The sequence below is a fragment of the Hippichthys cyanospilos genome, chromosome 5, assembly GCF_059441005.1.
Source record: "Hippichthys cyanospilos isolate Australia breed blue-spotted pipefish chromosome 5, RoL_Hcya_1.0, whole genome shotgun sequence".
Lineage (NCBI taxonomy): Eukaryota > Metazoa > Chordata > Actinopteri > Syngnathiformes > Syngnathidae > Hippichthys > Hippichthys cyanospilos.
The window spans coordinates 21,855,888-21,875,642 of record NC_142373.1 but is presented as its reverse complement, the minus strand read 5'-3'; the positions used below and the strand labels follow the sequence as shown (position 1 = coordinate 21,875,642).

General features: G+C 43.3%; 1 protein-coding gene across 1 annotated transcript in view; it reads left to right on the top strand.

Moving 5' to 3' along the window:
• The window catches only part of LOC148423996 (cyclic AMP receptor 1), a 112,032-nt gene that overhangs the window by 25,395 nt on the left and 66,882 nt on the right, over positions 1-19,755 (top strand). Inside the window, exons 7-8 of the mRNA XM_088415866.1 lie at positions 14,016-14,105; positions 14,531-14,569. Coding sequence (XP_088271992.1) covers positions 14,016-14,105; positions 14,531-14,569 — 129 coding nt within the window. The remainder of the gene's footprint in view (positions 1-14,015; positions 14,106-14,530; positions 14,570-19,755) is intronic.

The window sequence follows — 19,755 nt, the reverse complement described above, 5'->3', positions numbered from 1 at the left end:
TTGTATTTGTATTTTTAGTCAACTACCAATGATTTTATTTATATATATATATATATATATATATATATATATATATATATATATATATATATATATATATATATATATATATATATATATATATATATATATAAAATTCTGCTGAAGAATTGTCACTGACTGCACATCCGAATAAAACTTAACAAAATAATGGTATACATTAATGTGGAAATGAGTCACTATTAACACAATTTTGCACTAAGTAGCTTCATGTTCCTCTTAATTTGCTCTTAATCTGAAAGAGAAAAATGAAGGTATTCTGTCTATCCCTCTATCCATTTTCTATAGCCGCTTATCCCCACAGGGGTCGCAGGCTTGCTTCGGGCTCAGCTGGCTCCGGGCAGTAGGCGGGGGACACCCTGAACTGGTTGCCAGCCAATCGCAGGGCACAAAGAGACGAACGACCAATCACGCGACCAATCACACCTAAGGACAATTTAGTATGTCCAATTCACCTGCCATGCATATTTTTGGGGAGTGGGAGGAAGCCGGAGTGCCCGGAGAGAACCCACGCGGGCTCGGGGAGAACATGCAAACTCCACACAGGAAGGCCGGAGCCAGGTGGATTTGAACCGGGACCTTTGAACTGCTATTCACTGCGCCACCGAGCCACCCCACGTATTCTGTCATGGCATCAAAAAGCATTCAATTAAATTTCAGAATTTAATTTAATGCTGAATCTCACAAAAAAAAAAAAAAACTCACATTCAGCCTTGACCTGCCTTCACATACTCACAGGGGTACAGTACTCGCTCCCCCTATTTGAGACTGAATGCTCTATGGTAGCGTTAAAGGTGCTGTTTCGCAATTCCAATCAGACATGTGATGTTTCATACCCTATTTTTTAGTACTTCTACACTGTCATGTTGAATACAAATGTCACTCTACAAAAATATTTTGTTACACACTTCCCTGTCACAGTTGTGATGGTCTCCTGTTTGGCTGGGTTCAGTTTATAAGACACCAACAGGTCTTCTATTAAGGCTTTAATGCTTCAATTTGGGGGCGGGAGCTCTCTCTGGCCCTTTTTCCATCCATCCATCCATCCATCCATCCATCCATCCATCCATCCATCCATCCATCCATTTTCTAGAGCCGGGCTGCTGATGTATATCCCAGCTGACTTCGGGCAGTAGTCGGGGTACACCCTGAACTTGTTGCAAACCAATCGCAAGGCACACTGGGACGAACAACCATTCACGCCCCAGTCACACCTAAGGACAATCTAGATTGTCCAGTACACCTGCCACGCATGTTTTGGAGTGTGGGAGGAAGCCGAAGTGCTTGGATAAAACCCAAATCCCATTGTACCAATTTCACATCGGAATTGCCTTGCTTGGCCCTGTGTGGTTACCTTTCCATTAGTTTTCTCCGGTTACATGTGGTTGCAGTGGAGGTGGATCAGGTTCGCAAGCCGAATGGGGCTAAGACCTCACCATCTTCTGCACGCACTTTTTTCCTGTTTTTAAAGCCGACAAGACAAAACAAAGATGGCCACAACAAAGTTTGAAAAATACAGTATGTATAGGACACGTTTTAAAATAATATGCAATCATATTTACAATTTCACAGTACTGATGGATAAAATAGCGACTCTTTGGGTAAAAATCTTGTTAAGTGAATGAACCGCTTATTATGTCCCATTCACTTGAATGAGAGGTCTCCAGCCACAGCCCGGAGTCCTGTTACTCCTTCAGCCCAACAGTCATTTCCCCCGCCTCGGGGGTGGCAACTTTGGGCAGCCTTCGTAGGATTGCGGATGCCCGAGATTGAGGACGACGGATGAGCCATTAACTTGAAGGGGCAGCCAAATGAATGAGACTGAGGCCTGCATTCAATATAAATGAGTGCTAGCGGCAAGCCGGTAGCAAGCAAGGCTGGTGCGGTGTGGTGTGGGGCCGTTCCGGAATCTATAATGGAAAAGTCTTATTTGTGAACTGGGACTACTGTGCCATAAATACCAAGACTTTTCTACCTTTTTCATGCCATTGATCTGAACGAAAGCCAGACAAAATGGAGCTACCACGTCTATTTTCTACCTTTGTTGGTAGCTACAGAAGCTTAACAGAGGCGGGGCGCTGCCTGTGTGTAAAGCAGAGTTCTGATGCCCAAGTGGGGTGCAAAGTTTAACACTTGATACTCACCTCTCCGACTGTTGTGTTGCAAGCGGTTGTCACTGTCTCAGCAGGCGCTGGCACTGACGTCAACTAATTACCTGATGTGAAAGTTCGCAGTCTCTTGGTTTTGTGTAAAAGGCACAGGCGGATAAATGCCAGAGCTTCTATTAAGGCTGTAATGCGCTAATTGTGATGGGTCTTGCTGTGAAGGAGGCTTCTGCTTGTAAATGCCAAAACCCTAACTCATTGACTTGGAATAAGGGGGACAAAGTTGACCTGGCAATTTCCTCCTCTTCGTGCCCTTTGTCACATGTTTTATGTCATTCTCCTCTGTGTTCTGTATGAAAGGTACTCGCAGATAATATCTATGCTAAATCTGTTACAAGTTTGTTTTGGAGGATCGTTAAATGATAGGGGCTTCCACATATTCCACATTTTGACCTCGCATCCTCCGCGTTGTTCTGTTGAAAGCAATTGTCACTTTATGTCACACCAGACATTGCCTTTTCCGTCATCTAATTATCTGATTGCGGTGCGCCGTGTCGCTGTATGAAAGCTTGCGGCAGTATGCCGCTTCACAGGGTATAAAAAGCACAGACAGATCAATGCCAGAGTTGAAGCTGTGATGTGCTAATTTTGTTGTGTGAAAGTGACTACTGCCTGTAAAAGCGGACAATTTGCTGTTCTGTACAAACGGCACTGACACAGAACGGGGGACAAAGTCAATAATGCGGTTTTCTGTTTTTGCAAAAGAGGCGGGACGCCACTGTGCGTAAGGCCTGATACACATTTACAGATTATTTCAATGTTAAAAGATTTTTAGTCTGTGACAGACCTCACATAGAGTCAGATTAGTTTTAGTCATGTCAGGCATGTGTAATTCAATAATCACAGCACACAGCAGCACACACATTAAGATTCCGTCACACCATCGACCTCTTGTTAGATGTTCCAATTAACGTTTTATTTTTTATAAATGAGGATCACCACTGACTAGCGCCGCCTTGAAAGTATGGAAGGGTAGCCATGTAAGTATAAAAATGGTGGCCCAAAGTTGGCACTTTCTCCAAAGACGGTAAAATTACTTTTCGACCCGAACACTTTATTCCTTGAAAGTGACAGTTGAAAAAGTCATGAAATTTGCTGCTTTAATTGACAGTGCTGGTTAATAGTGCCAGAGTGTTATAATTCCCGCCTCTTACATACAGGCACCATTCCAAGGCGGCAGAATTTCATTTTGATCCAGTGACCCCCAACTCCTCATCCCGGCAACAAGAAAAAGGTTGAGAAATCCTGCCTTGAAAGACACCTGAGTTTTCCAAGACTCTTTTCGCAAAATGAAAGTGTATTTCTACAATTTTGATCAAGTACAATTTTGACTAGTAGGTTAACTTGTAGGTGTTTCCATTGACAAGCGGTTTGCTTCCAAGACACCCTCGCAACACAAAAACAGCGCTTCCTCAAGGAGCATCTGCTTCGTGTGGCCGCAAAGGCATGTGCGCGTGACATCTTGCAGCACCGCCAACGCGCTCATTGTCCGCGACGCCATGTTAAAACGTCCAACAAACCAGCCCGTGTGCCATCAAACCTAACCAAGTGAGTGAGTGCCAAAGGAAAGAAATAGAAAAAATCTGTGATCTCAGATGACCAGATGAATGGAATGAGGAGGAAGACACAGACAGGTGCGCATAGACATAAATACAAGTATACAATGTTTGTTTACTAAAATATTGATGCTCAGAGTTTGCAAAACTTCCAAGTAGCAACGTGACAAGGGGCAGCCGCCTTTGTGGAATTTTATTGAAAAAATAAAAAAGTTCAAAGTTAAAGTGTGTAATATCCCATAACAAATTCACACACAAAAAAAAAATTGATTGATAACATACATGACCTATTCTCTTTTCCCATCGATATTTGTCCATCTGTTCTTTTGTGTTTGAAACATGACAGTCATTTTGGCACATTGACAGCTGTAAATTCAGGCCTACATTGAAAAATTGGTGGGTATTTTGAATGGAACCTTTTCAGCCAGTTGGAGTAGGATGTTCCCTAAATAAAAGACAAAAGTAGTTGTGAAGTACCGATTTATTCTAATTTGAAGTTTTTTTTTTGTTGCTGTTGTTTTAGAATATTTTTTCATTTTCAGAAACCAAACATAATACACAATCAACAGGACACTAAATAATATTAAACTAAATCACAAGACACTATAACTAAACTTAAAGAACAAAACAGAAAAGAAAAAGCATGTTTTCAATACTTTTTCTTTTTTTTTTTTTTTTTTTACCAGATTTTTAATAGGCATCATAATACAAAAGCGTTACCCAAAAATGGCATTTTTTCTCTACACCAGAGACTCATTTCCTCCATAATGCTTCAATACGATTTTCAAAGTTCTTTTTGTTGTACTTAAGTCGAAATGGCCTTTTCCAAAACCACTTTGCTTTTTTTTTTTTTTAATCGTCATGCTCCTTCTACCTGTTAGAATTGCTTTTTGTTTTACTTCATGTGCAGCCACCATGAATCCAATAAGAGGTCTACTCCTACGGATGTAATAGGGCGGTGAAAATGCAAAAAAAGGTATTTCCATCACACTTTTGCAAAATATTTTTATTAAGAAACACCTCAAAAACCACCTCATGAAAGCATAAACAGCTTTGTGTTGTTTTTTCTGTTTCTGTGACCAGTTTGCTTTTGCACATTTTGCATATTGAGCAAATTTGAGTTTAAAGGAAAGACACCCACTGATTTCACCATATTTTTTGATTATGGGTATATTAGGGGTATATGCATTGCTAATTTTGAAGTTATTAGCCGCAGCATGTTGCAAGATTTTTTTTTTTTTTTAACTCCTACTTCCATTACCTTTTATTTTCTATTTCATTCATACTTTCCACCAACAGTTCACACCGTAGAACTCACAAAAATTGACATTAGCTACGGTGAACATTGTACATATTCACATTAAAACACATACGTACGACTTTGGGCTGCTGTAAACAAACCGCTGAACACTTCCTCTGGAATCACGAGTTAACTAGCGTGCTGTTGCGTCTGACGTTAGCGTTATTAGCACGTTGTTAGCACATTAGTGAAAAGGCTAAACAACAACACACACAGGAAGTACTTCACGTGCGCTTTTAAGTACATTTCTATGCTCAAACTAATCCAAAAGTAAATATTGTTGCTTCTGTGGACTTGTAAATGATGCCTAGATCACTGGAATTGTAAAATAAAAACATACAATTAAAACGACCTAAACAGAGTTCTCTGCACGCACCACGAATACACCAGCGTCATCTCATGGCAAAAAATGAACTGCATTCATATTATCAACTGCTACAATTAACTATTTCAGGGGCATCAATGAGAATTCATGTCTTTTAACATAGTAATAATGATAAAGATTAGGCAATTTACATGTAAAAAGCGCCGCTAAAATTAACGTTACAAAATGATTTCTGGATTAATTTTGTGAGTAAAGGTACCACTGTACAGTATATGTCAAAAACTCATTTTCACTGGGCTGGCAGTAAATTAGTTCATTCTGGCCAACAGTTGGCACGATATCCAAAGGCGGCAAATTCACATTTTGTTTCCCAACACCTAATTTTTGGAAAGCGACAAGGGAAAAGTCATAAAATTTGCAACTTTAATTGTCAGTGCTGAAGTGGCTAGTGCCAGGGTGTTAAAGTTCACACCCCTTACACACACGCACCTTCACGCCACTGATACTACCTCTGAGGGTGGCAGATTTCCATGTTGCTCTAACCACTCAGATTCGCAACTTGAAATTTCTGGCTCTAATAGACACTCTAAATTATGCTGTAGACCAAGTGTTTAAAGCTCACATCCCTTACACAAAGGCAGTGTCCTACCCCTGTTACACTTCAGTTGCAACCCCCAGTGGTGGCAAATTGGTGACTGGTCTCAACGATACAAGAGTAAAGTTGAAAATTTTGGGCTTTAACTTGCGAAGTTAGACTTCACACCCCCATACATACAGTCAGCCTCCCCCCTCTATTACGTCTCTGATACTTCCGTAGAAGGTGGCAAATTTGCAGGTCAGCTCAAACTTCTCATTACGGTGAAGAAATCCATTCATTTAATTGACAGTATAGAAGTGGCCATTGTCAGAGTGTTATACCTCACACCTCCTATACACTGACTGTATCGCACTTCTGATGCTACCTCTGGATGCAGAAACCTGCAGGTTGACTCCCAACCCCATTTCACGTTAAAGGACCATTATCATGGTATTTTCAACTTTCCGACGTTATATATATGGGTATAATGTTGAAACCTTACTTTTGGTACATTGGCGATTTATGTTCTTGTGAAATATGAAGTTGTGTTTTGTTTGTGACATTCCTAACTAGGAATGTAAGAAGTTAGTAGCAGAAGAAAAACGCCAAATCAAAGTGATCTTTATCCAGGATTAGTGTGTTGTTTAAATGAAGCCAATGCACATGGTGACTTTCTAACAAATCACTCTTGTACTGATGAAGGTTCACCATGCAGTCCTCGGTGAGATGATGACTACCAATGCCCGCCGTTTGTCTGGCCGTGTGCTCCCAAGTGCACTTTTTCACCCCTTCACCGTTCAACAGTAAAACCTTGTAACTAATAAATGAAGCGTTGCTGTTTACTGACGGGGGTAAACACGCGTCACGTCATTGTGCTTCTCGGCAGCTCTACTTATCTGAGTGCAGAACAAGCAAAAAAAAAATGGCTCAAGGAAGGGAAATTACATTTCAGGGTGTTTAGGGTGAGACATTAACATTTTAACACATTTAAAAGCTCTAAAAAGTTAATTTCCATAATAAATGCCCTTTAAAAGAGGAAAGTTGACGGCTTTGATAGGCAGCGTGAAAGGGGGGTAAATGCGATACTGTCCGAAAGCGGGCCAATTTGCGCCCCAACTCCTCATGTTATTCATACAGAACACGACACAGGAAAAATAGTGGAAAACCCACAGAGTTTCCAGGCAGAATAAAATGGGCTAAGGACGAAAGTGAGAGGCGGGGGAGGACGTGCCTTTGTTTTTGTGTGTGCTGTGAAGAAGAATGAAAAAGAAAAACAACAACAAAAAAACGGCGCTCCGCTAATCGGTTCGTGTGTTAGCGAAAGGCGTCGAGGGGCTTTTCGTGAATTGACTGCACATACGTAAGCTGTGTGTGTTTAGTCGGGCGGGGATGTGCCTTTGCACGCATGCACAATTACCCTTCAGCGCCCCCCCCCCCCCCCCCCCCCCCCCCACACACACACACACACACACACACTGATGGCTCATTGTGATGGTTTATGAATGAACAAATTGCCAGAGGAAAGGGGGAGCAGAATCGGGATGAGCCAAGACTGATTGAAGTGCATGCAAGAGAGCGACGTAGGAAAAGACTGGGGGTGGGGGTGGGGGTGGGGGGGCCGAAAGAGAGAGAGGGAGAAAGAGAGAGAGAGAGAGAGAGAGACACGTATGCTAATGCACGTTTGAAGGGCGGATTCAGGCTGAGGGCAGAGAGATGTCAGCGGGAGGAGGTGGGGGCTGGGGGGTGAAGCTGGGGGGTTTCTAGGCAAGCCATGCATGTGTGTGCGCACGGGCGTGTGCGTAATACGGAGCGCGTCGCGGCCCTGCTGTGCCTCATTAAGCCCATGTTGCGCCGCGCGCTCTGGACCTCGTCAGCTCCCCTCTCTCCCTGTGCTGCGAGCGAACGAGCGAGCGAGCGAGCGAGCGAGCGAGCGGCGTGTGTGCGCGCGCCGCAGCCGGTGTGTCTGCGAGCTTTCGACATTGATTTCCTGACAAGGCACCCTCCCTCCCCTCTTCCTCCCCTCACCTCCCCTTCCTCCGGCAGGCGTCACACCAGGGAACGGCAGCGCTGATTTCACCATTTGTATCCCTCCTCCTGCTGGCGAGCGCTTTCTTACCGTACTCCCTTGTCCCTTTCCCGTTGGATTTTAAGTCTTTTGTCCGCCACCGGATTCTCTTCTGCGCTAATCATGGGTTGTACCCCGAACGTGTTCAAATGGCAGTTGCTTTCCAATTTTGCCACTAGGTAGCGCAACTACGCTAATTGGCTTTCTGCAGCTTCATCATTTTATTTTTTTAGTGTTCCCAGATGCATCGCAGTTTATGTCTAACATCTGCAGGTTTACCTTGATTTACGACTGTAATACACATCGTCACCCGCCCATGACACAATTTATTCAAATATCAAATCAGTTTTCATCAATGAAATGAATTGGAATGTCATTCATTTGTTCTGGGCCCTGAAAAACAAAGCATTGTTTTTTGTTTTTTTTTAAATAACCCCAACGTGTTTGTTTCATTGCTAGTTTTGCGCTTCACGTTTTGCAGCTTTAATGCTATGCATTCTAAAAAAAACAAAAAAAAAGAAGGAAAAAACACAAAAAACATCCTTCTTCAAATCGCTACCATTTGAGTGGCTTGGTCCATCAACCCGGCAGGCTTATTTACAGAGACGCCTGTATATGCAGCCTACAAAGCCTGCCGTGTACTTTGTATTCTCAGCCTGCTGAACACTTGCGCCTCGTGAACTCTCATTGTAAATTTGTTTGCTTGCGACACTCTCGAAATGGCTCCTAAATTTCCGACATCTTCTAATTCATCGAATAAACAAAAAAATAAGAGGATGATGATGACCGTGAATGGAAACGTTAAAAGGAGGAGGAAGCTATGTGTGTATGACACACCATTACGGAGTGGATGAATCAACTGTTACATTAAGGATAAAGTGAAAATCTGCAAAACAGCTTCACTTTCTTTCAAAGCGCGTTGTGACATCTTGCAATGAGACAATCCTCTTAATGGACTTCGCCTGAAGGACATGCAACGAACCTGCAATATGATGGGGTGAGAGTCGAGTTTCTGCACCCAACACCACAGCTTGCATTCAGCTAGGAAAGAGAAAACATTTTGCACTCGCCGCACTGACTATAAATAAGATTATCATCCAGAAAAAACATTGAATAAGTAATACCTAAAACTAAGACCAAAGTCTACTAGCCTAAAGATAACGTGATATTGAACACCGTCAACGGTCTGAGAAAAATTAACATCAGTGTCACAGTAATTACTGTAAAAGACACGAAACGATACAAATGGAGCAGCCCTGATTGTCATACAGTACTTACAATCTTCATATATGATAACTGTAAATGAGGTCACAGGGGATGGAAATCTAATCCATGCGCGCAGCACTTTTCAACAGATAACAAGTTGACATTTCAACTTGTTACAGAGGACCTGTTTTTCCTCAGTCTTGCAAACATCACGTGACCAAACCCAGAAAACAGGTCAGCTGTGATTGGTTGTTACCTGAAGCCTTGAGCGTAGTGATGAAATTTTCAGTCAACAGTAAGTGCCAAAATAGCTGCCCCCTGCAATGGAAAATTATGTGTATTATCAGTGACTATCGCCGCCGATGGCACGGAGGAGTACTACGCGGCATGCGCAGAAGTTACGTAGTATTTGGCCCCGCCGCAGTGCTTTTCCTGAGCCGACCTGCTGTCGTAGTAGGCCGACGTTAAAAGGGGCCAAGGTGGCCAATTGTCAGGTTGGTAAATGGACTTTCACTTATACAGCTCTTTTCTACCTTGGGTACTCAATGCGCTTTACACTAACTCGTCGTTTACCTACTCATGACGCAGCATCAGGAGCAACTCGAGGTTTAGTGTCTTTCTCAAGGACACTTGAACATGGTCATGATGGCGGGGGATCGAACCCATAGCCTCTAAGCTGGGAGACGACCACTCTACCTCCGAGCCATGCCGCAGGAGGTTGTTGTGCCGAAGGCCTTTGATCTCATCGTAGGCCAAAAGCCCCTTTATAAATAGGGAGAGCCGGTACGTTCCAAATGTTCTGATGCAGGCTCTGCGTGATACAGGCTATTGACAAAGCAATCTTAGTTTCCTTAAACTTTGACCAAAGGAAGCACAAACGAAAACAAAGCGCTTGTTAGAAAGTTGTCTTTGTTGTTTCCCCTTTCTTTTTTTTGGATTTTCAGCTTTCTCTCACGCTCACGCGCTGAATCCCAATCTGTGCGTCCCTCTCCCACACTCACCGCCCTGTTCTATTTAAACCACCAGCCGGCACTTTTTTTTTTTTTTTTTAACGCCATCGCCTCCCACATATTCACACTGGTGTCCATCAGACGGCTGCAGAGGCGGGATATGCAGCGAAATGGAAAAAGGGAGCTTGTGTGTGTGCACGCGTGCAAATGTGTGTGTGCGTGTGTGTGTGGTTGGTAGTAGCGGTAGCGCGCACACATGCCGAATTGGATTGAGTGTGCGTCAGCCCTGTCGCGTCTGCTCGATTGACCACGCTCGGAAGATGTCAGGGTAGGACTTCCACTCTATTGAGCGACTGATGCTGTTTTCTGTATAAAGTATTGATGGACAACCCCAAAAGACACACAATCTTCACATCCAACATGCACATATGGTGCTTGAGTTTTTTTTGCCTTTAATAGTGATTTTTTTTCACCCCAAAGCAGTTTTAGCCCGTTCAGCTTTCTTCAAATGTTTCCGTGAAGGTAAGCTGATTAATGCATAGAAAAATAGAGTAGATTAAATCCTTGCCTTGCCTCGATTCTTTGCTCATCATTTACCCAGCTGAGCTTTCAGATTTAATTACGGCAACACCTGCTAAGGGAGACCAGAATTCCTGTTTGCGGTTCTCATGCAGACCTCCCGTCTTGGAAATCAACCTTTGCACTGCATTGGGGGTAATTAGAGTTGATATTACCTTGTTCAGGCCTTCCTTTTTATTTTTGTACACGCAAGCAGGCAAGAAGTGAACTGAGGAAGAGAAAAGTTGATTTACTAGAGCATTCCGTACTTCAATGCAGACATATGCCAAGGCCAAACAATCACAATTTGAATTGCTTCCAAATTTTGAATTTAGTCAACAGAATCCATCGACTAGTCCTTCACTCTTTTGAAAAAAAAAAATGCGCTGAAAAAAATTCTGCTTCATTAGTGAAGTAGTAACGCTCAGTTTTAATTTCAGAAGACTTTCGCTGAAATCTTTTAAAATAAAGCATGATGGCGAACAAAAGCAAACTGCAGTTTAGTTGTAACTTCATTTAAAATTTAATAGTTCACCTTTTTATCCATTGCAACTTGTATTTTTGAGTTTCTGACGTGACGTTTACAAGCTGAGCTGTGATTGGTCATTACCTGAGCTCTAAGCAACTGATGTCATTTTCAGTGGACAGCAAGTGGTGAAATGCGTCCCCTTTGAGATTAATTAAAAATGGGTGGATTTTACTGCTTAATTAAACTTACACAATTACAATATGTATTAGAATACTGTGTTAAAAAATAGTGGGTATGCATCGAGTATAAAGCATTCCCTCTTTTTTCGCAGTTAATGCGGACCAGAAAACCCCCACGAAAAGTGAATAGTGTGAAGTAGAAGCTGCGCCGCGCCACAACAACGTTGCACACCCCCGCCCACTGCATGCGTCTCCGCTCTACCGCACAGCGCCATAGTCTTTGGAAGGTCAAACTGCGCTTGTGCAAGGACTATAAACTTGTGCATTTAAAAAAACCAAAAAAAAGTAGGTTTCTAAACCAAGCTGTGCAAAGTTTGCTTTGGTAATACTTCACCGCACGATTCATTTAAAATGGGAGAGTAAATACAGCGGTGCTTTCATTTCCCTGCGTCCCCAACGCATAATTTTTGCCATGGGATGTGTAACGACGGCATGGCATATTGAAGAGGTGTGTATGAAAAGTGGATCCAAAAAAATGCAGGGCAAGCCGGAGGTGATGTGCTCAAAATAAAAGATTTAATAATACTTAATAGCAAAACCCAATACGGGCTGAGATGAGGGTAAAGAAGTAAAACAACACTCAGGACAGAAATCAAACTCATGGGAAATAACGACAGGGAGATGAAGGAACAGGAACACGTAACACTGTAGATGGCAAAAGCAACGACGTTGGACAATGACCTGACAACTAACTGCAACTAAACTGGGACTTAAATACAAAGGACAATAATTAGGCAGACATGGAATTTACAATTTTCACAAAACAAAGACGGGAGGACAAAAACACATGAACCCGAAAAGCGAAATAAACTAAAACTCCACTAAATAAACCCACAACAGAAAAAAACCCCAAACAGAAGGTGACATGATGCATACTTTCAAATCAACGTGCGTCCATCGGACAATTGTTTCACACATTGCAATTGCAGCCTGCAGCGGGAGCCTCCTCTCCATGTGACTCATACTTTTTGGCTGCCTTAGACAATCACGTTCTCACGTTCACTTCCAGGGCTGGATACTTCTACAACACAACGACACTAAACGCTGGTCAAATTCTACTAAGGCATCCATGCAGAGGAACAAGTACGTTCTGGAATCTCAGTCCCCCATACCTGAATGGTACTGAAAATATGTGGTGTGATTTAAAGTGGGCTGTCCATGCTCCGAATCCATCAAAGCTGACTGAATTGGAGATGTTTTGGAAAAAATGAAAATACCTTCAGCCAGAGTCCAGACTCTCATTGGAAGCCATAGGAAGCGTTTAGAGGCTGTTATTGCTGCAAAAGGAGGCTCTTCTAAATATTGATGTCATTTATGTTGGGGTGCCCAATTTTAGCAGTATGCACCTTCCTACTTTTGTTTAAATATTTATTGCACACTTTCTGTAAATCCTATGAACTTCATTTCACTTCTCAAATATCAGTTTTAATCTGCTATAGTATATGATATATTTTACTGAAATTGCTGATCTGAACCACCAATGATTTTTAAAGGAAAATCTTGAAAATGGTCGGGGTGCCCAAACTTTTTCATACCACTGTATAGTCAGTGGTTTCGATATGAAGAAGTTGATGGCGGAGGCTACAAATAAGTTCATTCTTTATTTTAAATAAATTTTACTGTGACATGTTTTAATATCTGTTGTTGGTTTTTGCCTACATCTTGTGAATACAATTTGAACCTTAAATTTGTTCTTTTTTACTGCTCAATTTTTGGGACTGCAAACCCCTCTGTTGGGACCCATAGTTTTTTTAGTATTGCGAGTCCTGGGGACCCAACACTTTCCAGTGGTGCAGATCTTTCAAGGCTTGCGTCATGTGGGTGAACAGCAGCGCAGCCATTATGCAGTGCATACGCAGGATGTGGAACCGCTCTCATTCATTATCACGGCTGCGTCGTGCAGTGTAGAGCAGTGGAGGCGCATCATGTGGAATATCCACGCGTGAGCATGTGAGATTCGCAGTGCATCACGCGCTGCTATAAAGTGACGATTCTTTGGGGGGGGGGGGGGGGGGGGGGCGCAAAACACTGAGGCTGTGAAAAGTGAAGCGCGAAATAGCAATGGAACACTGTATAATTGTAAAATCGTACTCACTTTTATAAGTGGTCTCTAATGATCTGAATATTGTTAAAGTTGGTTATATTTTTTGTATATTTCTATTAAAAAAACAGCAATGAAAATGCAAAAGGATTCCTGGGATTTGGCCAATCCTGCTGAAAAGCAAGCAATTAAAAAAAACAAAAACAAAGGTGTGAATATTTTTTGTAGAATTCGGTCACAAAATATTTCCACCCTAAAATACCCACGTCACAATGAAAACAGAACCTCTTAAGTGGAAGTAAAAATGATCAATTCTTGGAATTTTATAGAGCGGCATTCTTATACAATCTTTCTAACAAGGAAACATCAATGAAAAGAAAACTCAATTGATGAAAGAGATAACGCTCAACTTTGTGGAAATTGGTTTGGAAAATGTTGCTAATAAACTTCCTTGACGTCAGAAGGAAAATTTCCCGGTCCGGTCGTCGACAATGCAACCGTTGTCTCTGTTTATGTTTTTATCAGGTTCTACCATCTGATGGCGTGGGGGGTTCCCTTTTTCATGTCATCTTTGCCCCTGCTCAAAGGTTGCTATGGCCCAGCGGGAGCCTGGTGGTGAGTCCCAACCCTCGTGGCGCTGGCTCCTTTGTTTTTTCGGCAAGCGGCTATGCCCTCCTTCCAGCTCCCGGCGGGCTCCTTTTTCCCTCATAAGACCTGGCGTTGTAAAAACGGGCAATTATCAGCTCATCTTTAAACATTTGGAAACGCCTGCTCCTTGGGTGAGCAGGAGAGGCATCATTGTTTGTTTGGAGAGTCGTTAAGGGGCTGGGGGAAGAGACAACGTGGGGCCCGAGGAGAGACGGACGCGGAATGAAAATTGGGACGGAGCCTTAATCTCCAGGCTCGGCGCTCTCTTTTTCCACTCTTGGCTTATTAATAGCTACAGCTGCCCCCACCTCCCCTCCCCCCATACGCCGTCGCGCGCGAGCCTCCCTTCCGCTCTCTCTAACCCTGCTCCCTCTCCTTCTCTCTTCCTCCAGCTGGATCACAGACGATCACGTAGCCTGGAGATTTGGGATGTAAGTAGACCCTTTCAGCCCCGCCATCAAAGCCTGCTGTAGGGGTGGAGGGTCTCTGTGGGGAAATGTGAAGGGTTGTGTATCGAGGGAAGCCTGCGGGTTAGTTTTTCCTCCCCTCAGCATGAGGCTAAAAAGTGTTTTCTTTTTGCGTTTTTATTTTTTTTCTCCATCCACTCTTGCGTTCCATTTTAGCACAGAAGTGGAAATTCACTGTTGATCATCTTCAGCTTCACCCTACAGCAAACAGTCAAACGATATGAATACTTTAGGACCTCTTTGCAATGGACCTCTTTGCAATGAATAACCCGTAGTCCCTTACCACAGTGGTCCCCAACCCCCAGTCCGCGGACCGTTAACGGTCTGTGGATCAACTGGTACCGGGCCGCGTGGGCTGCACCCGAAATAATGTTTTGGAGATGATTTTGTTTAACACTTCATTTGTGCTTGATCTTTGTTTTTTTTGGCGCCGCCTCTGGCCGCTGTTGATATTAAATACATAGTGAGAAGGATGATGCGGTTTTTAGAGCAGCCAGCACCCCCCCTAAGGCGTTGACCGGTCTGTGATGATCGAAAGGTTGGGGACCACTGACTTACCATACTGCACTGAACCAACATTTATCTTTGCTACCCATGCAAATGTTAGAGGTTACTGAAATGTGGGGCGGTTTTAGGATTTTGGGACTTTGTGGCGTGGAAACGCTCAATTGAAATGAACCGTATTAGAAATGATTCAATTCCTGCATACACTAGCCACAGACTTCACTATCATATGAACATAAGACAATCTAGATTCTTGGTTAAAAGAAGAAAAAAAAAGCAATCACTATTCATTTTACGTAAATATTTCCAACTAAAGTTCTGCCACTTTTTGCACAACTTTTTTAAAGTGCACGCTGGTGCTATTTTATGCAATGATTATCGTGAAACCTCGACCAAATCACTCTAGAGACACTCCTGTCTGCTTGTATGCACTAAAATTAGAAGATTTTGTTCTGTTTACACTTAAATTTGGCATTAGAAAGCACCATATGTTTGAGTTGTCGCAGTGAAAGCCGCCACAACGCTCAGCCTGGCCTGGACCCTTACAGGAAGACATTGCGCAATGTCTGTAAGAACTCTCTCGTCGGCTTAATACTGAAGTCTGTGTACCAGCGTATAGTATTTGACTTCAAGGCACACGGGCAAACCATACCGCACTGCAACTGGAACGTCAAATGCTTCAAATAATTTGGGACCATTTACATGGTCAATGTACCAATCAGAACTAATGGGAATCAGTCATTTTAGTGTCACATACACAAGCAAACCATAACACATATCTAATATTGCTCCCCATAACACAACAGGAGGGTGCAAAAAAAGTGAACCGTTCATCAGAAAGCAGTCTACTTTGCCGTTTTCTATACAAACCAACCATTCCATGTTAAAATGGAAAAGTTGAATGGTATGTTGGAACTTCTTTACACTAGGTATAATAGAAATAGGTAGTGTGCTGAAATGGGCTAACTTGTTTTCTGAGTTTGGTAATGTGATGTTCACAAGGTATGCCGTGATGGGTTATCTTAGCCCGACGAACTGTGAACTGTGATGCCATTTCCAGTGGACAAGTGGCAAAATGGCAATCCCCTGAGATGTATGAAAATGGGTGGATTTGGCTGATGAAATGAAAACAGCTTTTTAAGTGGCGTTGAGCAGAATATCATTAAGGCTGGTTAACTTTTTGCTTTAACATATTAAAAAAACAGCATTGAAAATAGGTACAGTGCAATAATGCTCAGTTTCCTGGAAATATTTCCAAAATCAAAACAACTTAACCGCAATAAAAACAAAACCTTATAAGTGAAGTAAGGACAGTAGCTCCAAGCAATTGTGATGTCATTTCCAGTCAACAGTGAGTGGCAAACTGGCCGACCCTTGAGAGAGATAAAAATGAGTGGATTTTTGCTACTTTATTTAGATTCCAAAAATGCAATACTAATCAGTATACTATATTTATGTATCCGGTCTTTATCACTGATTTTTCTCATATTGCAGCTTGCACGTGGATCCACTTAATAAGAGTGAGGTTGCGATACCATACTATGTTATATTGCTTAGCTTTTTCCCTTTGTTTATGCTTCTAATTGACCAATTTGGTTTGAAAACATATCGGGGGGGGAGCTTGCCGGTGATTCCGCTCGGTGATTGGCTTAAAAGCCCCTCCCCTCCCCCCGATCGGGGGATTCGCTGTTTGTGTATTTAATGCTCAGGACGGCTATGAAGGATTATTCCTGCTTGACGCTTTCCGCAGCCGGCCTTAAGTCTGCGAGCGCGCCGCCAATCAACCCTCGACACTAAGCACACACACGCGCTTGCGCACACTCTCACGCATGCACACACACACACACACACACACACACACACACACACACACGACAGCGCTTGGCTACGAGGCAAGGTAATTGCGTTGCTGCTCGCGGCATCAGCAGGGAATCAATCTTTCTAAACAAATAAGCACACACAAGGCAGGCGCATGCACACGCGCGCACACACACACACACAACATGCTATCAGCTGTGCTAAACGAGCCTGTGTCTCTTTTATCAGCGCTCCTCTGCTCCCCGGCTCTTTCTAGTTTTCCTCGCTGTTGTGGCCCAGGGGGACGAGCCGCTCAGAGGATCAGGGAATCATCATTAGCTCTAATTACATCAAACCAGATGAGAGATTAGAGGCCAAGGCAGCGCCCGTCAAGGAGGAAGCGCACGCGTTAAAACACACGCGCCGCTGCTGGCAGCCGGGCGAAAGGTTGCCGCATTAAAGGTGAAAATTAGAAAGATGGAAGGCGTGAGAGGGAGAGAGCGGGCATAACTCAGCGGGAGAGGGAGGAAAAAGGCAGGGAGGGAGGTTGGCGGCGCCGTAGCGGGAATGGAGATGAGCCTAAGAGAAATGGATGGCCCCTCGTCTCTGGCCACGCCGCGCCGTGTGTCTTCATCAGCGCTCATCCGAGCACGCCGACGCGACAGCCTGCGCTCGGCGGGAGCGAGGCGCAGAGGACGGGGCCCCGTGAGACAGAGGTGCTGAATTTCGAGGGGTTGACTCAGCGCGCCGCAGTTGTGCTGAGTCAGCGCTCCTGTGTCCCCGCCGGCGCTGTGTCGTTGACCCCGCGCGACACAGAAGAATGGTAATGACCACGAAGGGGGGGTTGGATACGGTAGTTATTGGACCTATTGACATGAAACATTCTTGGGTTTTGGATATTTAAGTTTTGATGACACCGGTGATAAATGGATGCTTCCTGCTGTTCGCAGAGCAGACCTTGAATTCTTCCATCCGCTGTGATTGTGACTTACCTGTTTTGTCTGAGCTCAACTTTCCAAATAAGTTTTGGTGCTGTAGATCCAAGATCCTTTAAAGAAGGGATTTTAAATACTTTTTCGCAGTCTTTCCTGATTCCCTTTCAGATTCTAGGAACCAAATCAGGAATCTCCTGACATACCCTGGTAGTTGAGTACCTCCCTGCTTTCATACACAAAACAGTTCCACCAGGGTCTACCTTCTAGGGTCTTGATCTACCTCCCCGGGACCAATCGTGATGTGAACTTTTAGTTGGCTCATACGAGGGCTGGATAATCAATCAAATTTCATCGCAATCACGATATTGGCTGCCACGATCAATTAAGCTGATTCTCAGCGATATTAACGTTTAAAAAGCCGGCTATACATGTCAAATCGGTCCCTCCAGAGATGTTCAATCGGATTCAAATGTGGGCTCTGGCTGGAGCACCCCAGAATATTAACAGTGGTTCCGAAGCCAATCCTTTGAGATCTCGGCGGTGTGCTTTGGGTCGTTGTCCTGCTGAGTAATGAACCTTCAGCCCAGTCTGTGATCAAGAGTGCTCTGGAGGAGGTTTTTATCCAGGATATCTCTGTGTATTGCTGCATTCATTTTTCCTTAGCTATTAGTTCCTGCTGCTGAAAAACATCCCCTTAGCATGATGCTGCTACCACCATATAGATGTTATTGACTTGTTGATGAGCGATGCCTGGTTTCCTCCAAACATAAATCCTGGCATTCACACCAACGAGTTCCATCTTTGTCTCATCAGACCAGAAAGTTTTGTTTCTCGTGATCTTAATGTGGTGCCTTTTGGCAAATGCCAGACGGGCCACCATGTTCCTTTTACTAAGGTGTGGCTTGTGTCTGACGACTCCATCAGCCTGTTTAGTGGATTGCTGTATAGATGGTTGTCCTTCTGGAAGGCTCTCCTCTCTCCACAGAGGAATACTGGAGGTCTGACAGGATGAATATTGGGTTCTTGGTCACCTCTTTGACTAAGGCCCTTCTCCCCCAGTCACTCAGTTTAGACGGCCTGGCGGCTCTAGGAAGAGTCCCGGTGTTTCCAAAGGAAGGCCACTGTGCTTATTTGGACCTTCTAAGTATCAGATTTTTTTCTGTATCCTCAACAGATTTGTGTCTAAAGACAGTCCTGTCTCGCATGTCTTCAGACAGTGCCTGTGACTCCATGCTTAGTGATTGTGCTCTGACATACACTGTCATCTATGGGACCTCTTACATAGACTATAGACCCCCGAAAAACTTCACAATGCCTTAATGTATATTGTGTGTAGAATTTTGAGAAAAGAGATTAATACAATAGGCCTCAAAGGACAAAATATGGAAAAAGTAAAGTGCTGTGTATACTTTCTGAATGCACTATATTTTTATAACCTTTTTTTATAGGAGATATTGGTCACAGCACCTATTTTAAAGAAAAAAGTGCAAAGAATATACAAGCAACACATATGAGTTGCCTTGGCTGGCCATATGAAATGGTTGTGGAGCTGGATCTAGCATCCAAGGCCTTGAGTTTCACCCCTCTTTGTTCGAGATTGCAGCACCATCTGTTGCTTTGGCATGCATTTGACAGCTCGCTAAAAAAAGTGTTGTTCCTGTTTATTATTTTCAGGAAATGTGTACCGTACAAAATCCAAACGAATATCGCTTGGCGGTAACAAGACCAAAAGTTACATTTTAAATATTACACTGAGTTGTGATGTCATTGTGATTTTTTTTTTCACTGTATGACACTTTTTTTTTTACATTTTCATTACGTCTTCCATGTCTATGGCAATCAGATTTGCGGAAATGGCTTCATGGTTAGAGAGGCATGCGTTTTACAGCCAGCATGTTCTGAATTATTATATGA